This window comes from Phyllobates terribilis, unplaced genomic scaffold (assembly GCF_046119375.1).
Source record: "Phyllobates terribilis strain yellow unplaced genomic scaffold, ASM4611937v1 Scaffold_3__8_contigs__length_932513732, whole genome shotgun sequence".
Lineage (NCBI taxonomy): Eukaryota > Metazoa > Chordata > Amphibia > Anura > Dendrobatidae > Phyllobates > Phyllobates terribilis.
In genome coordinates, this window is record NW_027362763.1 from 250,881,064 (window position 1) to 250,904,422 (window position 23,359).

Sequence of the window (23,359 nt, forward strand, 5' to 3'; positions counted from 1 at the left end):
ACAGATATATTTGTGTCTGAACAATCAGGGAGACACTATTACTGTTTTTCTTTACGGAAAAAAATACCAAAAGCTGGATAATACAGAGATTTGAACCGTGGAACTGCAAAACCACAGTTATATTTTTCTGGCCTACATCAGACTCTTTTAAACAGATATATTGGTGTCTGACCAGTCAAGGAGACACTATTACAGTTTTTTTTTGCGGCAAAAAAGCCTAAAACAGTATAATACAGAGATTTGACCCGTGGAACTGCAAAACCACAGTTATATTTTTCTGGCCTACTCCAGAATCTTTCAAACAGATATATTTGTGTCTGAACAATCAGGGAGACACTATTACAGTATTTTTTTCGGCAAAAAATGACAAAAAAGGATAATACAGTGATTTGTCCCGTGGAACTGCAAAACCACAGTTATATTTTTCTGGCTTACACCAGAATCTTTCAAACAGATATATTTGTCTCTGAACAATCAGGGAGACACTATTACTGTTTTTCTTTACGGAAAAAACACCAAAAGCTGGATAATACAGAGATTTGAACCGTGGAACTGCAAAACCACAGTTATATTTTTCTTGCCTACACCAGACTCTTTTAGAAAGATATATTGGTGTCTGACCAGTCAGAAAGACACTATTACAGTTTATTTTACGGCAAAAATTGACAAAAACAGGATAATGCAGAGATTTGACCAGTGGAACTGCAAAACCACAGATATATTTTTCTGGCCTACACCAGAATCTTTTAAACAGATATATTTGTGTCTGAACAATCAGGGAGACACTATTACTGTTTTTCTTTACGTAAAAAATACCAAAAGCTGGATAATACAGAGATTTGACCCGTGGAACTGCAAAACCACAGTTCTATTTTTCTGGCCTACACCAGACTCTTTTAAACAGATATATTGGTGTCTAAATAGTGACAGACACACTCAATTTTTTTTTGGGGGGGGGGATACCAAAAGGTCAATAAGACGCATATTTGGACAGTCTGACTAAGGAAAAGAAAATAGTACAGGATTTATATGAAAAAAAAAATTTTCTTGGCCCCTGAGACCGGGTTGATAAGTCTAGCAATTTGATCAACAGAAGCACACAAGACTGTAATGTAGCGTTTGCTGGTATAACCACTGCGTCTCCTATACAGCCTGCCTGCCTGCCTGATATCTGGGATGGATATTAGTCCTGAGATTGACTGTTTGTTTGATTTGGCAGGCTTTAGAGACTCTACACTAACTATTTCGGAGTATAAATCTCTCCCTAGCTCAGCAGCACTGACCCTACACTGGCTGATCCGGAGCGACTGTGTCCAAGATGGTGGCGCCCGGTTTTAAATACTCGAGGTGACGCTGTGCGGCCAACCAATCACTGCAATGCCCACAAACAACATGGCTGCGGCATTACAGTGACTGGCTGGCAATCCCTGCATGTTCATTGGCTCTGTAAAGAGCGCCAAACGTGCAGGTCGGAGACCCGAGCTCCCGCCCGAGTAACCCGGAAATGCTCGGTGCTCGCCGAACATCCCGAGTAGTGAGATGCTCAGGCGAGTACCGAGCAGTGTCGAGCATGCTTGCTCAACACTACCTGCCGACAATACAGGCACATGGTTATCTACAAAAGGCTATTTTAGATGTGGTCATAATATTTGTAAGTCCTGCAATTATGCAAATGTTTCCCCAACCTTCAACCAATGGACGTGAATATTCTATTAAGAGTTTCATAAACTGTAATACGACTTCTGTGGTTTATTTAATAGAATGTGTGATATGTAAAATCCAATATGTAGGATGTACTACAGGTCCTCTTAAAAAACGCATTCGTATACATATTTCTGACACTACTAGCACCTCTGCGACTAATATCTCTGCGGCTTCAAAGCACTTTGCCACTAAACACAGGGGAGATACTCGATATCTAAAATACTTGGGTATAGAAAAAGATTTTAAACCCGTCAGAGGTGGTGATCTCAGGAGAAAAATTCTGAATAGAGAGAGTTTTGGGATTTTTAAATTACAAACCCGTATCCCTTATGGTTTAAACTCTCGCCAGGATTTAATTCTACAATACAATTGATGTTAGTTAATTCATGAGTTGGTTTTCTGGGGATTGTTTTTATCAGTTTTCTTTTCTCATGGAGCTCACATTCCTCACATTGCCTGCTAGCTGTGTTGCTGATTTTAACCCTTTCCTCTCATTTAGACAGCTTGTTATTTCATTCACTAATGAGTGCACCTGTTTCTGGATGGTGGCTTACTAACCCCATATATGTGAGTTGCCTCTTTTTGACTATAGATCATGAATAAGACTCGTCTGAGTTGAAACGCGTCGATTTGACTGATGTAATTCCTCACTGGAGCAGATTGATGTGATGCTTTATTTCTCAGATGAACTCAAAGATTTTTTTATCTTGGACTCAATAAATTACTATGTTTTAACTTTACCCTATGCTGGAGATTTTCCTCTTTTCTCTTCAGAGGTAATGAGGGGCATTCAGCAGATAGCCCTCATCCCCATTCCTGGTATGCATGGCCCCCTCATCCCCATTCCTGGTATGCTTGCCCCCCAGACCCAATCCTGGTTTGAATGGCCCCCTCAGACCCAATCCTGGTATGCATGGCCCCCCTATCCTGGTATGCATGACCCCCTATCACTGCACACATGAAAAAATAAACACTTCTACTCACCTTCCTTCCTCCCCTCTGCTCCAGCGCTGCATCCTGTCGGTGAGTAGCTGATCTCAGTATCTGAACAGCGCATGACGTCACTGCCATGCACCCTCAGATTCCGAGGTGAGCTGCGGGGATATTAACTCCTCTCCATGCCGGATCTATGGGCATGGAGAGGAGTGAAAAGTCATTCTCCTTAAGAGCACGCACTGTCAGCATGGCCGCAGCTCCTGCTGTTGCTCAGCGATCCTCCATGCCCACTACTAAAGAGAATGATTATTTACTCTACTCCACGCCCATGGGAGTGGAGAAGACTGAATATTCATTCTCTCTAATAGTGAGCACACAGGATCACGGAGCCGGTGGCGGCGATTGACAGTGTGCGCTATTAAGGAAAATGAATATTCAATTCTCTCCACTCCCATGGGCATGGAAAGGAATGAATATTAATTTTCTTTAGCAACGGGCAAACCGCTCCTCCGCCACAACCCGCCCCACCACCCTCCACAGCAGGGAGAACAGCTGAGCCGCGACGGGACAGGGGACTGAGCCCTCAAAGCGAGTCAGTCCCGGGGAAACCGGGATGGTTGGGAGCTGTGGTTATACAGTTAGGCCCAGAAATATTTGGACAGTGACAGAATCTTTGTGATTATTATTTTGGATTTAATATGAAATAACTGAGATACAATTGAAGTGTAGACTTTCATATTTAATTAAAGGGGTTAAACAAAAATATCCTGTAAAACGTTTAGAAATTGCAGCCATTTTTCAGTAAAGTCGTCTCATTTCAGGGGCTCAAAATTGATTGAACAAAATTAAGTTTACCATAAATAAAATGTTAATTTGTAACACTTTGTAGAGAATCCTTTGCAGGCAATGACTGTCTGACATCTGGATGTCACCGAACGCAGGGTTTCTTCCTTTGTAATGGTTTGCCAGGCCTTTACTGCAGTTGATTTCAGTCATTGCTTGTTTGTGGGTTTTTCTTCCTTAAGGCCAAAAGGAATTTTCATCTAAATCTCTATCTATTTAGTGCTGTAATCTAAACTATTTTCTAATATATTTGCATTAAAAATTCCATACCGTTCCCTAACTTCACTGTCTTACTGTTATTGTATTTTTTCCCTACTTCCTGTGTAATGACACCTCGTTTGAGAATCTGAGTGCATGCTGGGATACACAAATGAAGAGTTATTACGGGGCAGAGGCTGGGGTCATTTCCACAGCCTCCGCCCCCTCCCTGAAATGAAGCATCATCAGTGGTGCTCGTTTCAGGGGCGGGGCTGGTCATTGCTGTGTCCCAGCGAGCTCTGCACTGTGCAATGTTCACAATCACAGCGCGCTCCGTATTGCTGGCTCAGATCAGTAGTAACGAGCCAGCAACACAGATGAGAGCGCATTGTCAGAGCACGGTGTCGGGGTATCTGCAGTGCAGATATCAGCGCTGCCCCTGTGATTGACGTAATTTTCAGGGGCGGCGCTGTTCTCTGCATGCCGCCGGGTATTCTGACACCGGACAGTGCGCTCCATCTGTGTTGTTGGCTGACTCGTTAATCACCCGAACATGCACATCTGGGCCAAACAGAGTATGAAAACCCTAAACACAGTTGTTGGAAAAACAGAAAATATATGTGAAGTTTATAGTCCAGTGTAAGTTCAGTTCTTCACATGGATAATTCAGGATCAAGATGCTTGCAATTATTTCTTATGCACCATATTATAAAATATTATGGTATAAAAAATAATAAAATATTGATAAACATTTACAATAAATACAAAACTGCTACATGTTTAAGTCACCTTTTATTATCACTCAAATATACATCTTCAAATGACATTTTTGCGGTACTTTTAGGTTAACCTGTTGGTCCATGTTTAAACACTTAGGAGTTCGTTCTCCAATCTTTTATGATGTTATTGATTATGATTCATTAATTTATCTTTATTTATTTCAATAGTTCAGTAAGAAAAATATAACCTAATACAAACATATGCTTATGCTTGCGTTTATAAACCGTATAATGGAGGTTCTAGCAAATAAGCGTTCTATTGTTTAGTTCATTATAGTTACTTGATCTTTGACTATTTTCATTCATTGGAACTTCTTCTACCACTGCCTCATTGATACCACTTGAGTCAGTAGATGAAGTTTTTACATTGGCAGCCTTTTTGGGCCTGCATAGATATAGCAACCATGATTTATAACCATGACCTACAAATACATATAACAGAGGATCCAAGCAGGTATTAAGAACAGCTAAACACAATGTTGTAACAACGCTCTTCTGAAGGACATCATGTAAGGTGCATGTGTCTGGATGATTAACCAAAAAATGTAGATGAACTGTCCTTTGAATATGGTATGGCAAAAAACAGACACAGCAAACCAAAAGAATCAAGACTATCATAGTAACTTGCTTTTGAATAGTTTTCTTCTCCATAGGCATAGTAACAATATGCCTAATAATCAACCCATTACACACCAAAATGGCAAAGAAAGGGAGTGTGAATCCAACAATCAAAGCATAATAGTTCATATACATTACCCTCTTCCATGCTGATAGCAGAGAGGGCTCAAAGCATCTTATAACATTTTCCCGAACAATGACACCAGAAAAGAGGAAGGGTATTGTGCTTAGACCTGTAAAAATCCAGACTCCAGCACAAACTTTAATGGCTGTCTTAATTTTGATTGCTCGTTGGTGCACCACTGACATGAAGCGGAAAATACTCAGACAAGCCAAGAAAAATATGCTGGAGTACATGCTGACAAAGAAAGAGAATGTAGTAACACGACACATAAAGTCTCCGAAAATCCAAGTCCCATTCTTGTGGTAGTAGGTTATTCTCAGAGGCAGGAAAAATATGAACAGAAGATCAGCCGCTGCGAGGTTCAGTAGACAGATTGTTGAAATTCCTTTCTTTTTCCTAATTTTGCAAAAAACATACACGGCAGCACCATTAAACAGAAGCCCACTGAGAAAAACGATGATGTAGACAACTGTATACACCAGATTCTTATAATCATCTTCTATGGGGCAAGGGTGTATGGGGTCTGCTTCGCTGTCGTTCCTCTAGAAATAGAGAAACAAAGTGCATTACTGGATATGTTGTCCTAACATGTTAAGGCTTAAGTCAGAGTTAGCAATGTAAGGTGCCTGTGTGGTGAAATGTCATGTGGTCAGATGCAAAGTCCTTATCGTTTGGAGAAACCACAGCAACTATTACAAAAATTATCATAATAATGCTACAGAACCTAACACAAATGTATCAAATTAACCTTCATGGTGATGGACATTGTATGGTAAAACGGTAAAAGAAAAAAAATACTCCATAGGTAACATCCACATCTTACACCTCACCTATTAGATTTTGGCTCTTTTCCCTTAAGCAGAAACCTGAAATCTATAACCCCTCGAATTTTGCCCTGTGTTAGGTTCCAAAAAAGTCCAGAATGGTATTTAAATCATAAATCCTTTTACTGCGCAGTGTGACTGAGATTTTCCTTTATGCCTCACAGTTACATTTTACCCCTTCACGACATGGCCAATTCCCTTTTCTATTGTTTTCGGGTTTTTTTCTCCTTCTTCCAAGAACCATAACTTTTTTATTTTTCCGTCCACATAGCTGTTTTTTTTTATGGGACAAGTTGTACTTTTGAATGACACCATTCATTTCATCATGTCATGCATTGGAAAATGGGAAAATACTTCCAAGGTGTTGAAATTTAAAAAAAAAGTGAAATTTCACATTTGTTTTTGGTTTTTTTTATTTACCATGTTCACTATACAGTAAAATTGACCTGGCAATATGATTCTCCTGATCAGTAATATCGCGCAGATGCCAATCATGTAGTTTTTTTTTAACTTAATTAATTTATAATTTCCTTATGTTACAATTTTCTGAGACCTGTAACGTTTTCCATTTTTGGGATATGGGCTGTGTGACAGATTATTTTTTGCACCCTTAGCTGATGTTTTTACTGATATCATTTTGGGGTAAATACAATGTTTTGATTGCCTCTTATTGCAATGTTGCAGCAGTCAAAAAATCGTAATTCTGATTCTTATTTATTCAGCTGTTTACCGATTGGATTAATTTATTTTATATTTTCATAGATCGTGCTTTTACGAACGCAGCAGTACCTAATATGTGTATTTTTTGTTTTGTTTTATTTTTAATGGGGCAAAAAGGATGTAAGTTGAATTTTTCTATTTTTTATACTTTTAAAAACATTTTCTTTTTACATTTTTACTGCATTTGTTCTTGAACATGCGATTATCTGAGATCGATTGTACTATACATTGCAGCACGTCAGAGATTGACAGAGGCAGGAGGAGGAAGAAGATGAGGAGGTTATGTTGCGGCCTCCCACACAGACACTGAGTGATGCAACCACGAAGAGCACTGCATCCCTAGCCACAATTGTCTCTGAGAGCTACATGCACATAAAAATAGTTTGGGGTGAGAAATCCTACTGACAGATTCCCTTTGTTGAAAACCATAAAAACCCCAATACTCACCATCCTCAAGTCCAGCACTGCCTTTCTGCAATTGTTAAGGCTTTGCTTATTGGTTGCAGTGGTGACGTTTAGAGATGAGCGAACATGTTCTGAAAACGTTCGGTAATTTCAAAATCTAATTTTTTTCTGGTACTGCCGTGCTACATAAACAAGGACACATCTGAGCTTTTAATTGTTTTGCGCTGATATTATGCTCCATCCAGGGTTCCACATTAAAAAATCTAATTTTTTGTTGCTAATACCAGGCTTCAGCCACACTATCTGAGCAAATAAATACTGATTGGTAATTTAGTGACAGGTCTGGGCATAGGTTTGTTAAACAGCTGGTTAAAAGAGGGAAAGGGTACATCCAACATGAATGGGAAAAAGCGAGGTCGTGGTGGAAGAGGGAATAGGCTCAGTGTTCAAGGTGTACGTGGGGTAGGTGGTAATGTTAGTGAAAGGTCTACTGAACAAACACCATTGCATCCTATCCAAAGACAACTGACAACTTCTGTTACAGGACGGGCTACTCCACTCCCTTTCTTTGCTGCAGAGATGTTCACACATTCTATGCGATGGGCATCAGAGGTCAGCTCCTCAGAATCACAGACTCAAAAAGAGGAAAGCATTCTGCACCAATGGCCAATTTTTTTTTCAGTTGGATCCGGGGCTGGACAAAATGGGGTCCGAACAGCTTCCTGACCATCATCACCAGACATGATACCCCAGGACAGAAGTGATCCTGATGAGACTCAGATACCTGAGGTGCACGCAGACTGTACTGTGCTGTCAGGACAGAAAGAGGAGGAGGGTGACTCTCAGGGTGAAGAGTGGGAGAACAGAGAGGATGACAATGAGGTTGTAGATCTCACTTGGTGTGAACCCAGAGGTACGCAGCTGAGTAGCTCAGCATAGGAGATGGAGGAGGATGAAGAGGAGGAGGTTACGTTGCAGCCTCTCACACAGACACTGAATGATGCATCCTTAGCCACAACTGTACCTGTGGTTGACAGCGGTCGTGTGTCTGCAGTTCGCAGGGGTAGCAAGGGTTGCCTAGCCTGGGCCTTTTTTGAGACAGCAAAGGATGAGCCAACCCATGTTATCTGACAACTTTGCAAAAACTAGACTCAGTAGAGGTAAAAATTGCAATAATTTGATTACTACATGCATGAACTGGCACATGCTCAATCAATTTGCATTAATCTAGGAATCTCACTGGGATAAAATGCGAACTAGCAGGCCTCACCAATCATCGGCCGCCGCATCAAACTCATCTGCTGCTTATTCCTCCTCCGTCACCGTGCCAAGTGTTCTCACACAGGTCTCCGGCCACAGAACCTCCACTTGTTTACCTGCTGCAATGGGGGTGAGTGAGAGCTCATCACATTTACTCACTCACAGTCCAGCAGTTTGTGATGTTAACTCTACTCCATCCTCTCTCAGCACAGCAGCAAGCCCTCAGTTGTAGTCCCGTAAAACATTGTTTTCTCCTACACATGCCAAAGCTAAGAGCTTAAACTCCACCATCTCAAATCTGTTGGTCATGGGAATGTTGCCTGGTGGATTCAGACGGTTCTGAAAGCTGATGTCCGTCACAGGCCCCCAGTACCAGATGCACAGTCGCCATTGTCCAGTTGCCTGAAATACATTGGGGAACAGAAACCTGTAGTTCCAGCAAAGGTAATAGGTTTTTAACAACTATGAGAGACAATTACCTTTCACAACTGGTTCAGGACCCAACAAGAAAGGGGGCACTGCTAGACCTAATATTAACCAACAGGCCAGACCACATATCAAATATACCAGTTGGTGGTCACTTGGGTAATAGTGATCACAAAATAATAAGTTTTCATGTATCCTTTAATAAGATGTGTAGTAGAGGGGTTACAAGGACACTAAACTTCAGGAAGGCAAATTTCCAGTGGTTGAGAGATGATCTTAGTGCAATAAACTTGGACAATATCCTGAGACATAAAATTACACCAAGCAAGTAGGAGACATTTATTAGCATTCTGAATAGGACCTGTGCACAATATATACCCTATGGGAATAAACATGCTAGAAATACGAGGAAACTACTATGGCTAAATTGAGCTGTAAGGAGTGCAATAAGTGACAAAAAGAAAGCATTTAGAGAACTAAAGCAAGTAGGTAGTGATGAGGCATTAAATAAATACAGAAAATTAAATAAATTCTATAAAAACCAAATCAAGGCAGCAAAGATTGAGACAGAGACTCATTGCCAGAGAAAGTAAAAATAATCCCAAAATATTTTTTAGCTACATAAATAGTAAGAAACTAAAAATGATAGTGTTGGCGCCCTTAAAAATAGTCTGGGTGAAATGGTGGATGAGGGTAAGGAAAAAGCCAATATGCTAAATGATTTTTTTTCAACAGTATTTACACAAGGAAATCGCATGACAGAAAACATGATCAGTGATAACAAAAATTCTCCATTAAATGTCACTTGCTTAACCCAGCAGGAAGTAAGTCAGCGTCTAAAAATCACTAAAGTTGACAAATACCCGGGCCCAGATGGGATACACCCGCGAGTACTGCAGGAATTAAGTATCGTCATAGATAGACCATTATTTTTAATCTTTAAAGATTCCATAATAACAGGGTCTGTACCACAGGACTGGCGTATAGCAAATGTGGTGCCAATATTCAAAAAGGGGACAAAAACCGAACTTGGAAATTATAGGCCAGTAAACTTAACCTCTACTGTGGGTAAAATCCTGGTGGGCTTCTTAGGAGAAGCTATGCTAGAGTATCTGAAGAAGAATAACCTTATGACCCAATATCAACATGGGTTTACGAGGGACCGATCCTGTCAAACTAATCTGATCAGCTTTTATGAAGAGGTAAGTTCCAGACTGGACCAAGGAAACGCAGTGGATGTTGTGTATATGGACTTTTCAAAAGCTTTTGATACGATTCCACACAAAAGGTTGATCCATAAAATGAGAACAATGGGGATAGAGGAAAATATATGTAAGTGGGTTAAGAACTGGCTCAGTGATAGAAAACATAGGGTGGGTATTAATGGAACACACTCAGACTGGGTCTCAGTTAACAGTGGGGTACCACAGGGGTCAGTATTGGGCCCGCTTCTTTTTAACATATTTATTAATGACCTTGTAGGGGGGCATGCAGAGTAGTATTTCAATATTTGCAGATGACACTAAACTCTGCAGGGTAATCAATACAGAGGAGGACAATTTTATATTACAGGAGGATCTATGTAAACTAGAAGCTTGGGCTGATAAATGGCAAATGAACTTTAATGCGGATAAATGTAAGGTAATGCACTTGGGCAGAGGAAATAAAATGTATAATTATATGGTTAATTGTAAAACACTGGGCAAAACTGTCACTGAAAAAGACCTGGGTGTATTGGTGGATGACAAGCTCACGTTTAGTGCCCAGTGTCAGGCTGCTGCTGCAAAGGCAAATAAAATAATGGGATGCCTTAAAAGAGGCATAGATGCTCATGAGTAGAGATGAGCGTTGTTCTACTCGAACTGTTCGCCAATCTCAAATTCGAGCTGTTTTGGGCGGTGTTCGAGCCGTTCGGCGAACACGAACGATTTGAGAAAAATTCGGCTGTTCGAGGTTATGTTCGATAACTGTTCGTGCACCAAAATCATAACTGGATTTTTTCTCAGTAATGATGAAAATTAATGTTAATACGCAGTTTGAGTGTACAGCGGGGTGGGGGGAGGGGCAGGGGATGGATCTCTGCAGGAATAATGAAGATCTCCATTTTTTTTTCTCTTTCCCGCATTTACAGTGGGGAGGTGCAATCTGTCAGCCTATCAGCAGTGCACACACGGAGCGAAGTGCTTTTTTCACACAAGCAAGGGCATGTGTCATTGGCAGTGTATGTCACATGTCCTTGCCCTATAAGACCAAGCCATTTTCCCCGTCGCCACCATTTTCTCACTGCTGCAGCTGCGTGTTAGACGGCACCGCTGTTGCTGTGTGCGCTATACCTTGTTAATTTCAAGCCAATTTTTGCACAAATCTACAGATAGCTTGGGAGTAGGGAATAGTTGTGATTGCAGTCCTTTTAATGACTAGATTACAGCATTTCCTACGACTTTTATCAGGCAGGTCTGTGCTCTTAAATAGATAGATTGTGGGAGTAAAGACTAATTGTAATTGCAGTCCTTTTCAGGACTAGGTTACATCAGTTCCTATCAGTTTTTGCCAGGCAGGTCTGTGCCAGTGCTGTGCAAGTTTTTTTCACAGCATTTGGCTGAATCTAGCAAAGCTAATCCTTTTTGGCCTATTGCAGAGTGTGTTAGTCAGTGGAGTAGCCTATCTGTGTTGCAAGATATACCACCTGTGTATAGAATACCAATTTTTTACTGCACCTAGTGAAGTAAAATCTTTTGGGCATAGCATCATTCTATTAGTCCATCTATACTGACCTCCATCAGGTTGCAAATTGAATATAATTTTTTTCTGCATCTAGCTCTGAAAAAATATTTGGGCTTCTAGCAGTGTGTGGGACTTGTTCTATTAGTCCATCTATACTGACCTCCATCAGGTTGCAAACTGAATATAATTTTTTTCTGCATCTAGCTCTGAAAAAATATTTGGCCTTCTAGCAGTGTATGAGACTTTCTCTATTAGTCCATCTATACTGACCTCCATCAGGTTGCAAACTGAATATATTTTTTTTCTGCATCTACCTCTGAAAAAATATTGGGCTTCTAGCTGTCTGTGGGACTTGTTCTATTAATCCATCTATACAGAACTCCATCAGGTTGCAAACTGAATATAATTTTTTTCTGCAGCTACCTCTGAAAAAATATTTGGGCTTCTAGCAGTGTGTGGGACTTGTTCTATTAGTCCATCTATACTGACCTCCATCAGGTTGCAAACTGAATATATTTTTTTTCTGCATCTACCTCTGAAAAAATATTGGGCTTCTAGCTGTGTGTGGGACTTGTTCTATTAATCAATCTATACAGACCTCCATCAGGTTGCAAACTGAATATAATTTTTTTCTGCATCTACCTCTGAAAAAATATTTGGGCTCCTAGCTGTGTGTGGGACTTGTTCTATTAGTCCATCTATACTGACCTCCATCAGGTTGCAAACTGAAAATAATTTTTTGTCTGCATCTAGCTCTGAAAAAATATTTGGCCTTCTAGCAGTGTGTGGGACTTTCTCTATTAGTCCATCTATACTGACCTCCATCAGGTTGCAAATTAAAAATAATTTTTATCTGCATCTACCTCTGAAAAAATATTTGGGCTTCTAGCTGTGTGTGGGACTTGTTCTATTAGTCCATCTATACTGACCTCCATCAGGTTGCAAACTGAATATAATTTTTTTCTGCATCTAGCTCTGAAAAAATATTTGGCCTTCTAACAGTGTGTGGGACTTTCTCTATTAGTCCATCTATACTGACCTCCATCAGGTTGCAAATTAAAAATAATTTTTATCTACATCCAGCTCTGAAAAAATATTTGGCCTTCTAGCAGTGTGTGGGACTTTCTCTATTAGTCCATCTATACTGACCTCCATCAGGTTGCAAATTAAAAATAATTTTTATCTGCATCCAGCGCTGAAAAAATATTTGGCCTTCTAGCAGTGTGTGGGACTTTCTCTATTAGTCCATCTATACTGACCTCCATCAGGTTGCAAACTGAATATATATTTTTTCTGCATCTACCTCTGAAAAAATATTGGGCTTCTAGCTGTGTGTGGGACTTGTTCTATTAATCCATCTATACAGACCTTCATCAGGTTGCAAACTGAATATAATTTTTTTCTACATCTACCTCTGAAAAAATATTTGGGCTTCTAGCTGTGTGTGGGACTTGTTCTATTAGTCCATCTATACTGACCTCCATCAGGTTGCAAACTGAAAATAATTTTTTGTCTGCATCTAGCTCTGAAAAAATATTTGGCCTTCTAGCAGTATGTGGGACTTTCTCTATTAGTCCATCTATACTGACCTCCATCAGGTTGCAAATTAAAAATAATTTTTATCTGCATCTACCTCTGAAAAAATATTTGGCCTTCTAGCTGTGTGTGGGACTAGTTCTATTAGTCCATCTATACTGACCTCCATCAGGTTGCAAACTGAATATAATTTTTTTCTGCATCTAGCTCTGAAAAAATATTTGGCCTTCTAGCAGTGTGTGGGACTTTCTCTATTAGTCCATCTATACTGACCTCCATCAGGTTGCAAATTAAAAATAATTTTTATCTGCATCCAGCTCTGAAAAAATATTTGGCCTTCTAGCAGTGTGTGGGACTTTCTCTATTAGTCCATCTATACTGACCTCCATCAGGTTGCAAATTAAAAATAATTTTTATCTGCTTCCAGCTCTGAAAAAATATTTGGCCTTCTAGCAGTGTGTGGGACTTTCTCTATTAGTCCATCTATACTGACCTCCATCAGGTTGCAAACTGAATATATATTTTTTCTGCATCTACCTCTGAAAAAATATTGGGCTTCTAGCTGTGTGTGGGACCTGTTCTATTAATCCATCTATACAGACCTCCATCAGGTTGCAAACTGAATATAATTTTTTTCTGCATCTACCTCTGAAAAAATATTTGGGCTTCTAGCTGTGTGTGGGACTTGTTCTATTAGTCCATCTATACTGACCTCCATCAGGTTGCAAACTGAAAATAATTTTTTGTCTGCATCTAGCTCTGAAAAAATATTTGGCCTTCTAGCAGTGTGTGGGACTTTCTCTATTAGTCCATCTATACTGACCTCCATCAGGTTGCAAATTAAAAATAATTTTTATCTGTATCCAGCTCTGAAAAAATATTTGGCCTTCTAGCAGAGTGTGGGACCGTGGGGTAGGTGTCCGTGGGGTAGGTGTTAAAGCAACAGTAACATCTGCAGAAGAAAGACCATCTTCCAGCCTAACTAAAATGTCTACTTATTTTAGCGGACAATGTGATAAGATCCCTTTCTTACGGCCACGCCAATCGCTACAAATTCCAGATGAGGCACAAAAACAGCAGGTGCTTCAACGGATATCAAGTGCTCCTTTAAGTGGGCTCTCCTCCACATCAACTTCAACATCACAAATACTCCAGTCCTCAAAGGTGTCACCCCAGTCGCACTTGCTTCCTCACAGCTCCCAAATCTCCAGCTGCCCGTCTGAGTATGAGGTAGAACAGATGGTTGTGTCTGCAGAGCTGTTTACTCATACTATAGCCTGGGAATCAGAGGTAGACTCCAGCGCTTCTGTGAATCCAGATGAGGAAATGATCTGCACTGATGCCCAGAATCTTTATGAATCGGATCCAGGACCAGACGCAGAAGGTTCTGACCATAATGTAGACCCTCATTCCCAAACTGTAACTCCTGTTGGTGGAGACAATGAGGAAGACGATGATGAGACTCAAATACCTGATTGGAGCGACAACTTTAGTTTTTTGTCAGGGCAGGAACAGGTTGGCTCTGAGGACGACGGGTGTGATAACGCACAGGGTGATGATGATGAGGTTGGAGATCCCACTTACTGTCAACCCACAGTCAGCCAAGAGATGAGGTCAGCAGAGGAGGTGGAGGAAGATGCTAGTGACGACGAGGTCAGGTTGCGCCTTCCTGGACAGAGACGTAGTACTTGAAGCACGTCAACAACTGCATCCTCAAACACAACTCTGCCTCTCACCACAAGTCGTGGTGGCTCTTCAGGTCGCATGGGTGCTAAGCCTTGCATAGCGTGGGCATTTTTTCAGATCGATAAAGATTACCCAACTCATGTTATCTGTAACATTTGTCAGCCAAAGCTAAGTAGAGGCCAAAAAATACATAGTTTGAGTACTTCATGCATGAACCGGCACATGGACATGAAGCATAAGTTGCAGTGGGAAGCTCAGTGTGCTACAATGCGGCCTAGCCGGCCGGGCCAACCACCGTCTGCCATATCTTGTGCATCCGCGGCCTCTTCATCCTCTGTGACTGGGGGGACAGCAGTCACACCTGTTTTGGGGCGCAGACCTGCCACCTCTTTACCCGCAACAGCCAGCGTGATTGGCAGGTCATCATTTTCTTTGGATGTGGTAACACCAGCTGGTGTTGAGCGCTGTCCGACATCGATAGCACCACCTTTGGATCAAGGCAACCTAACATGTCCGCCTGCATCTTCCTCACAGACCGGCAGTTTGCTGGGGACACCCTTATCAACCCCGTCTAAGCACAATAGCCAGCCCTCGGTCCCTCAGATGTGGACAAGTAAAAGACCATTTCCTCCTAGCCATGAGAAAGCTAAGAGGTTGAATTTCACCATCTGCAAGCTCTTGGCTACAGAAATGCTGCCTTTCTGCCTGGTGGACACAGAGGATTTTCGAGACCTTATGTCCGTCGCAGTGCCCCAGTACCAGATGCCCAGTCGGCACTACTTCTCAAAGAAAGGTGTGCCTGCGCTCCACCAGCATGTCGCACACAACATCACCGCTTCTTTGAGAAACTCTGTGTGTGACAGGGTGCATTTCACCACAGACACTTGGACAAGTAGGCATGGACAGGGGCGTTACATGTCGCTGACTGGGCACTGGGTAACTATGGTGACAGCAGGACAAGGGGCTGCTGTCCAAGTCTTGCCGTCCCCACGAGTTGTGCGTCAATCCTCTTTATGTCAAAGTTCCTCCACTGCTTCTGCCTCCTCAACCTCCTCTCGGTCTTCCACCTGCACCCAAAGCCTGTCTGGTCATGCCACAAGCTTTCTAACTGCGCAGAAGGGATCCTGCACACCTCCTTACTATGCTGGCAGTAGGGCTCAACGTCATCAGGCGGTTTTTACTTTGAAATGTCTGGGAAATGTGAGTCACACAGCTGAGGAGTTGTGGTCAGCTCTGGAGAACCAATTTAATGAATGGTTGTCTCCACTGGACCTGAAACCAGGGAAGGCCATGTGCGACAATGCTGCAAACCTGGGTGCGGCCCTTCGCCGGGGCAATGTCACACACGTGCCTTGTATGGCTCACGTGTTGAACCTGGTTGTCCAGCAATTTTTAGCCCTCTATCCCAGACTAGATGGCCTTCTGCAGAGGGCACGGTCGCTGTGTGCTCACTTCCGCCGTTCGCATCCCGCAGCTCAGCGACTTACATCTCTGCAGAAGTCGTTGGGCCTGCCACTTCACCGGCTAAAATGCGATGTGCCTACCCGGTGGAATTCAACTCTGCACATGTTGCAGCGACTGTGGCAGCACCGACAAGCCCTGGTGCAATACGTTCTGACGTATAGCCTGGGCCAACGAGATCCGGAGGTGGGGCAAATCACGCTGGAGGAGTGGTCTCAGATCAGGGACCTATGCACCCTTCTGCACAGTTTTGAAATGGCGACAAAGATGTTTAGTGCTGACGATGCCATTATCAGCATGACTATTCCGGTGATTTACATGCTGGAGCACATGTTAAACAGAATTTGGAGTCAGGTGGTGGCACAAGAGGAGGTGGAGGAAGTAGAGGAGGAGGAGTTGTATGCGGAAGGGCTAACATCTGCAAGGTCCAGACGGTCGGCAGCACCAAGGCGGCAGGCATGTGAGGGTGGGGGAGATGGTTTTACCAGGGCGCATGGTAGCAGCCAAACTAGTGAGGAAGGTGCAGGAGCCCAGGAAGAAGTGTAGGACGAACTGATGGAAGACTCATCAGATGAGGGAGACCTTGATCACATTTCTGTTGTGCGAGGTTGGGGGGAGAGGACAGAGGAAGGAAGCATGATTGTTACCTCGCCACCAACACAACAGGGACTTGGTGCTCCTGGATGCGCAACACACATGAGTGCCTTCTTGCTGCACTACCTGCAACATGACCCTCGAATTGTGAGAATTAGAAATAATCCTGACTACTGGGTTACCACACTGTTAGATCCCCGGTACAAAAGTAAATTTGCAGAAATTATTCCTGCCATAGAAAGGGATGCACGCATGCAGGAGTATCAGCAGAGACTGTTGCAGAATCTTACATGTGCTTTTCCACAAAACACCAGTGGTGCACGTAGTGAATCTCACAGTTCCAACTAGCCAACCGTGGGACCGTCAAGTGTTCAGCACTCAAACCGTAACAGAACCACAGTATCTGCTGGTAACATCAATTTTGCGGAATCATTTCACCACTTTTTTAGCCCATCCTTTGCAAGGCCACAGGAGACAAGAAGTCTGACACATAGTCAACGCCTAGAGACGATGGTACAGGAGTATCTCCAAGTAAACATTGAAGCCATGACTGTGTCACTGGACCCTTGCTCTTTTTGGGCTTCTGGATAAATGGCCGGAGCTAGCCACTTAAACCTTGGAGATCTTGTCATGGCCCGCAGCCAGCGTTCTGTCTGAACGCATGTTCAGCGCTGCTGGTGGTGTGCTGACAGATAAGCGCACCCGGCTCTCCACTGATAATGTAGACAGACTCACGTTCATAAAGATGAACAAATCATGGATCCGAAACGACTTTTCTACCCTGTGTCATCCTGGGGAGAGTAAAAGCTTGATGATTGGTTAAAATCACCCTACCAACCGTTTTAAGCTTTCAAATTACTAATCATGTTTATCTGTATCTTGACTGGAAAATAATTTGGGCTTTGTAGCAGTGTGCAGCACTGATCCTATTAGGCCATCTATACTAAGCTCCAGCAGACTTAAAATTAATAATAATTTTTAGCTGCATCTAGCCCGGAAAATAATTTTGGGGCTCCGAGATACGCAAGACACATAAGTGCCTTCTTGCAGCACTACTTGCAACATGACCCTCATATTGTCAGAATTCAAAGTAATCATGACTACTGGGTTGCCACACTCTTAGATCCCCCAAACTTTTCGATCAACCTTTTCATTTTAATAAAGACCAAAAAAATGGTCATTTTTGAAATTATAAGCATTAGCAGGTTATTATAAACTGAAATCAAACAGTTTTCAACTCAAAACTTTATTCTAGGTGATGTTACATTTTCACATAGGACCCCTTGTTCTAAAGGAGCTTCTGAACTCTCTCGTCCATTGAATTTGTCAGGTTTTGGATGGTTTCTGCTTCAGTTGTTTTGCATGAGGACAGAATACCCTCCCAGAGCTGTTGCTTAGATGTGAACTGCCTCCCGCCATCATAGACACTCCTTTTGATGATGCTCCAGAGGTTCTGAATGGGGTAGAGGTCAGGGGAGCATGGGGGTCACACCATAAGTTTGTCCCCTTTTATGCCCATATCAGCCAGAGATGCAGATGTTTTATGTGCAGCATGAGATGGTGCATTATCATGCAAAAAAATGATCTTGCTGTGAAATACATGGTTCTTCTTCTTGAACCATGGCAGGAAGTGCTGTTTGAGAAAATCCACATACATTATGGAGTTCATCTTTAGCGCCTTCAGGGATCCTAAAGGGGCCGACAATCTCTCTCCCCATGATTCCAGCCCAAAACATTACTCCACCTCCTCCTTGTTGGCGCTGTAGCCGTGTTTGCGTGGGGTGTCCATCAACCAGCCATCCTCCACTCCATCCATCTGGACCATCGAGCGCTGCACGGCACTCATCCGTGAACAAAACAGTTTTGAAATCAGTCTTCATGTAATGTTTGGCCCACTGGAGCCGTTTCTGCTTGTGTGAAGTGGATAGAGGAGGTCGACAGGATGGCATATGCACAGCTGCAAACCTCTGAAGGACCCTGCATATTGTAGTTCGGGGGACGTTGGAGGCACCAGCAGCTTCAAAAACTTGTCTGCTGCTATGACAAGGCTTTTTTGCCGCTGCTCGTTTAACCTGACGTAATTGCCTGTAGGAAAGAGTCCTCAATTTTCCCTTATCAGCACGCACACGTGTGTACTGTGAATCAGCTACATACTTCTTGATTGCCAAGACACTTCATCCTGATCATCGCACAATGTTGATTGTAGTCATGCCTTGACCTAAACACTCCACAATTTGTTGCTTCTCAGCAGCCGACACATCCTTTTTCTTTCCCATTTTGGCAGAAAATGTAGGCTGCTTAATAATGTGAGACAGCCTTCTTAATTAGTCTTGCCTTTCATTGGACACACCTGCCAAACTAATTAGCACAGGTGTCTGCAATTGCTTACAGTGATATAAAGAGCCCTGACACACATCACCATCAATGAGTTTAACTGACAAACAAACAAATTCTTCCCTTATCACTCCTAAACACTTTTTGCATAATAATTTGGAACACAGTGTACATGTGCTTTTCCACAAAACACCAGTGGTTCACGTAGTGAATCTTACAGTTCTAACTTGCCAACCGTGGTCTGTATGGAGTTGTTCAATAAAGGGCCCAAAATTAAGATAACATAGATGGGAGAGGTCTCTATGAATAGGAATTCCTAAGTATTTGATACCCTGTGAGGGCCAGGCAAAGGGAAAGTTGGACTGGATGGAATCCTATATGGATTTGGGGAGGGAGACATCGAGGGCCTCAGACTTCGCTGCATTGATTTTAAAATTTGACCATGTAACAAAGTGATCTATTTCAGCCATAACAGCATGGATGGATATATGTGATTGAGTGATATATACTAGTACATCATCAGCAAATAGAGAGCACTTGTACTCGGTGCCTCCCACCTCAATCCACCTAATATTGGGGTTATGGCGAATTGATGAGAGCAGGTGCTCCGTCACTAGGATGTATAAGAGAGGGGACAGAGGACTAGTGTTGAGCCACCCCCGTAGTGTTCGAGTTCGGTTCGGTTCGTCGAACACCAGTGTGTTCGCCGAACTGTTCGTCGAACTGTTCGTCAAACAACTTCGAACACCGTTAAAACCAATGGCAGGCAAACAAAAACACATAGAAACACATAGAAAACACCTTCAAAGGTGTCCAAAAGCTGACAAACTGCTCAGAAGACACAACTAACACATGAAAAAGTGACAAGTACATATAGTCATGCGAAAAGAAAAGAGGTGGAGGAGTAAAAGGAGGGGGAGACACAGATATAGGCATGTCATGCCCTTCTAAAATCCAAAAAGTGAGAAGCCGACACGTTCAGTCCGCTCCTGCCCGTGCCACCTCCGCGTCGCCAGGTTTGTGCCAGAGCAGCGGTGAACCCTGACGGCCAGTCCCCCTCTCCCAATACTGGTGCCTGTCCGCTGGTGGGTCGAGCGAGCCCCCCTGTGGTGGAGGCAGCTCTAAGCTTTTTAATTTAAATTGTCTCTCTAATTTGAATGAATACACTTTAAATCCATTTACAAGGATCTATTGGAGGGCAAGTCTCATGCCAGCAGCCGCGTAATTCCAGCTCCATTAGCGTCCACTAAAGCTGCTGCAGTTAAAAAGCTTTCATAAGGATCGAGCTCGGCTGTCCACCGCAAGGCATCCTACTGCCAGTCCCAGCCCCTATGCCTTGGGGTGCCTCCTTATGCTCTTCACTGAGTATCCCGTGGTCCCGAAGCATTTCCTTTGAAAAAATTAAGTGTCCAAACTACAGGTGGTGTAGCTTCCTTAACAGCCGGGATAATCCGCTGACTAGCAGACACTGCTACTAGGCACAAAGTATTTCCTGGGCTAGATGCAATTAAAAATTTGTAATTAGATACTCTCGTTGGATGCTGAGAAAGCATTCCATAGAGTCTCCTGGCACGCCATATATGATTCTCTTAAAAAGCTTGGGGTAGGGGTCTAGGGGACCCTTTTATAGCCAAAATCACGGCCCTGTATCGCAATACGTCACCTAGGCTGAAGATAAATGGAACTGTAGCACCCTGAGGGCTCGGTTGCTACAGAGGTATTGCACCTCACCCAGAGGTGTGATATCTCACTCTCAGGTAAGGATGTAGTGTGGATCAGGACCCGACACCTGCATGCATTACACCACATTGCCGTGGGGCAGGGCGACCAATATGCCCCTGAGATGGGCACGACAGTCCCTGTCCCTGGCTGGAGTGGGGGGAGGGAACACTGAGGAAGGGGAACCCTGTAGTGCAGGAGCAGGGAGGAAGCAGTTCCTGGGTGCATTGAGAAGGGAGTATAAAAGGTGGGCACCATCTTAGTTCAGTGCAGAGAAGTCTGAGCAGAAGTGGCAGGGAGCAGGGGCTCTGCATGAGCTCTGCTCCGGAGGCGGGCCTAGTAACAGAGGCCCAGGCCAGGAAGATGGAGAAGGAAGGAAGAGGAGCGGAGAAGGCTCCAGGAACGAGGAACGAAGGGATCCCAGGGGTGCGGACGGGCGAGTCGCCACCGCACGCCCGAATCCACCTGCGTGGAGGGGTCAGGCCAAAGGGGGAGACCGGTCCCCGAAACTAGTGGAGGCAGGAAACGACCCTCAGCTAGAAACAGGAGGCTGTGACATTTTATGTGGTGCAGCCCCTCGCTACCCCCGCTAGGAAGGCACCACATAGGGTCAGGGAAACTGGCGCCAAGTTTACCAAGAGGAGGCCCGAGGCAGCCGGACAGAAGGGTTGGTAAGAAAGGCCAGACAAAGGACACACAAAGGGGGTCCTGTGAAGCGCTCCAAAGTTATCTGGGAGTTGTCTGAGCCCCTCACCTGGTGAGCACAGTACGACGTGGGCAGCCGTTACCTGCAGACGTGGTCTGGATAATAAGAACTGTGAGTAAAGGCCCTGGACTGCATCACTGACTCCGTGTCGTTACTGCTGCTGCCCTGCACCATCACCCCCATCCTCCGCATACACTGCCCTGAGGCTATACTCCTACGCTCTGCTGCCCCCACAACACCAGCCTCAGCGGTCTGCCCTGGAGCGGCGGTTCACTCTGACCGCAATCCACGGGTGGCGTAGTCGGACATTTAAACATCAAAACCACATAAATAGTTCCGCCACTGGTTTGACCGCCCTGAGCCACGGAATCGGGTTGCCGCCACGGAGACTACAACCACCAGCATCCAACAAAAAGGGTCCGGCTCCGGGTGTCCCAAGGCCCAGGGGGCGCGTCAGAACATTTTCATCACCTTTCACAATCACCAATGGGACAAGGCAGGGATGTTCTCTGTCCCCTCTCTTATACATCCTAGTGACGGAGCACCTGCTCTCATCAATTCGCCATAACCCCAATATTAGGTGGATTGAGGTGGGAGGCACCGAGTACAAGTGCTCTCTATTTGCTGATGATGTCCTAGTATATATCACTCAATCACATATATCCATCCATGCTGTTATGGCTGAAATAGATCACTTTGTTACATGGTCAAATTTTAAAATCAATGCAGCGAAGTCTGAGGCCCTCGATGTCTCCCTCCCCAAATCCATATAGGATTCCATCCAGTCCAACTTTCCCTTTGCCTGGCCCTCACAGGGTATCAAATACTTAGGAATTCCTATTCATAGAGACCTCTCCCATCTATGTTATCTTAATTTTGGGCCCTTTATTGAACAACTCCATACAGACCACGGTTGGCAAGTTAGAACTGTAAGATTCACTACGTGAACCACTGGTGTTTTGTGGAAAAGCACATGTACACTGTGTTCCAAATTATTATGCAAAAAGTGTTTAGGAGTGATAAGGGAAGAATTTGTTTGTTTGTCAGTTAAACTCATTGATGGTGATGTGTGTCAGGGCTCTTTATATCACTGTAAGCAATTGCAGACACCTGTGCTAATTAGTTTGGCAGGTGTGTCCAATGGAAGGCAAGACTACTTAAGAAGGCTGTCTCACATTATTAAGCAGCCTACATTTTCTGCCAAAATGGGAAAGAAAAAGGATGTGTCGGCTGCTGAGAAGCAACAAATTGTGGAGTGTTTAGGTCAAGGCATGACTACAATCAACATTGTGCGATGATCAGGATGAAGTGTCTTGGCAATCAAGAAGTATGTAGCTGATTCACAGTACACACGTGTGCGTGCTGATAAGGGCAAATTGAGGACTCTTTCCTACAGGCAATTACGTCAGGTTGAAAGAGCAGCGGCAAAAAAGCCTTGTCATAGCAGCAGACAAGTTTTTGAAGCTGCTGGTGCCTCCAACGTCCCCCGAACAACAAGATGCAGGGTCCTTCAGAGGTTTGCAGCTGTGCATACGCCATCCTGTCGACCTCCTCTATCCACTTCACACAAGCAGAAACGGCTCCAGTGGGCCAAACATTACATGAAGACTGATTTCAAAACTGTTTTGTTCACGGATGAGTGCCGTGCAGCGCTCGATGGTCCAGATGGATGGAGTGGAGGATGGCTGGTTGATGGACACCCCACGCAAACACGGCTACAGCGCCAACAAGGAGGAGGTGGAGTAATGTTTTGGGCTGGAAT

At 43.6% G+C, this 23,359-nt stretch overlaps 1 protein-coding gene across 3 annotated transcripts in view; it reads right to left on the reverse strand.

The window, feature by feature from the left end:
* Positions 1-4,474: 4,474 nt before the first annotated feature.
* Positions 4,475-23,359, reverse strand: part of LOC141258060 (cysteinyl leukotriene receptor 2-like) — a 75,390-nt gene continuing 56,505 nt past the window's right edge. For all 3 annotated transcript variants that reach the window (XM_073673065.1, XM_073673066.1, XM_073673067.1), the window contains one exon: positions 4,475-5,744. In XM_073673065.1, the coding sequence (XP_073529166.1) occupies positions 4,701-5,744 (1,044 nt within the window). In that variant the 3' untranslated portion in view covers positions 4,475-4,700. The remainder of the gene's footprint in view (positions 5,745-23,359) is intronic.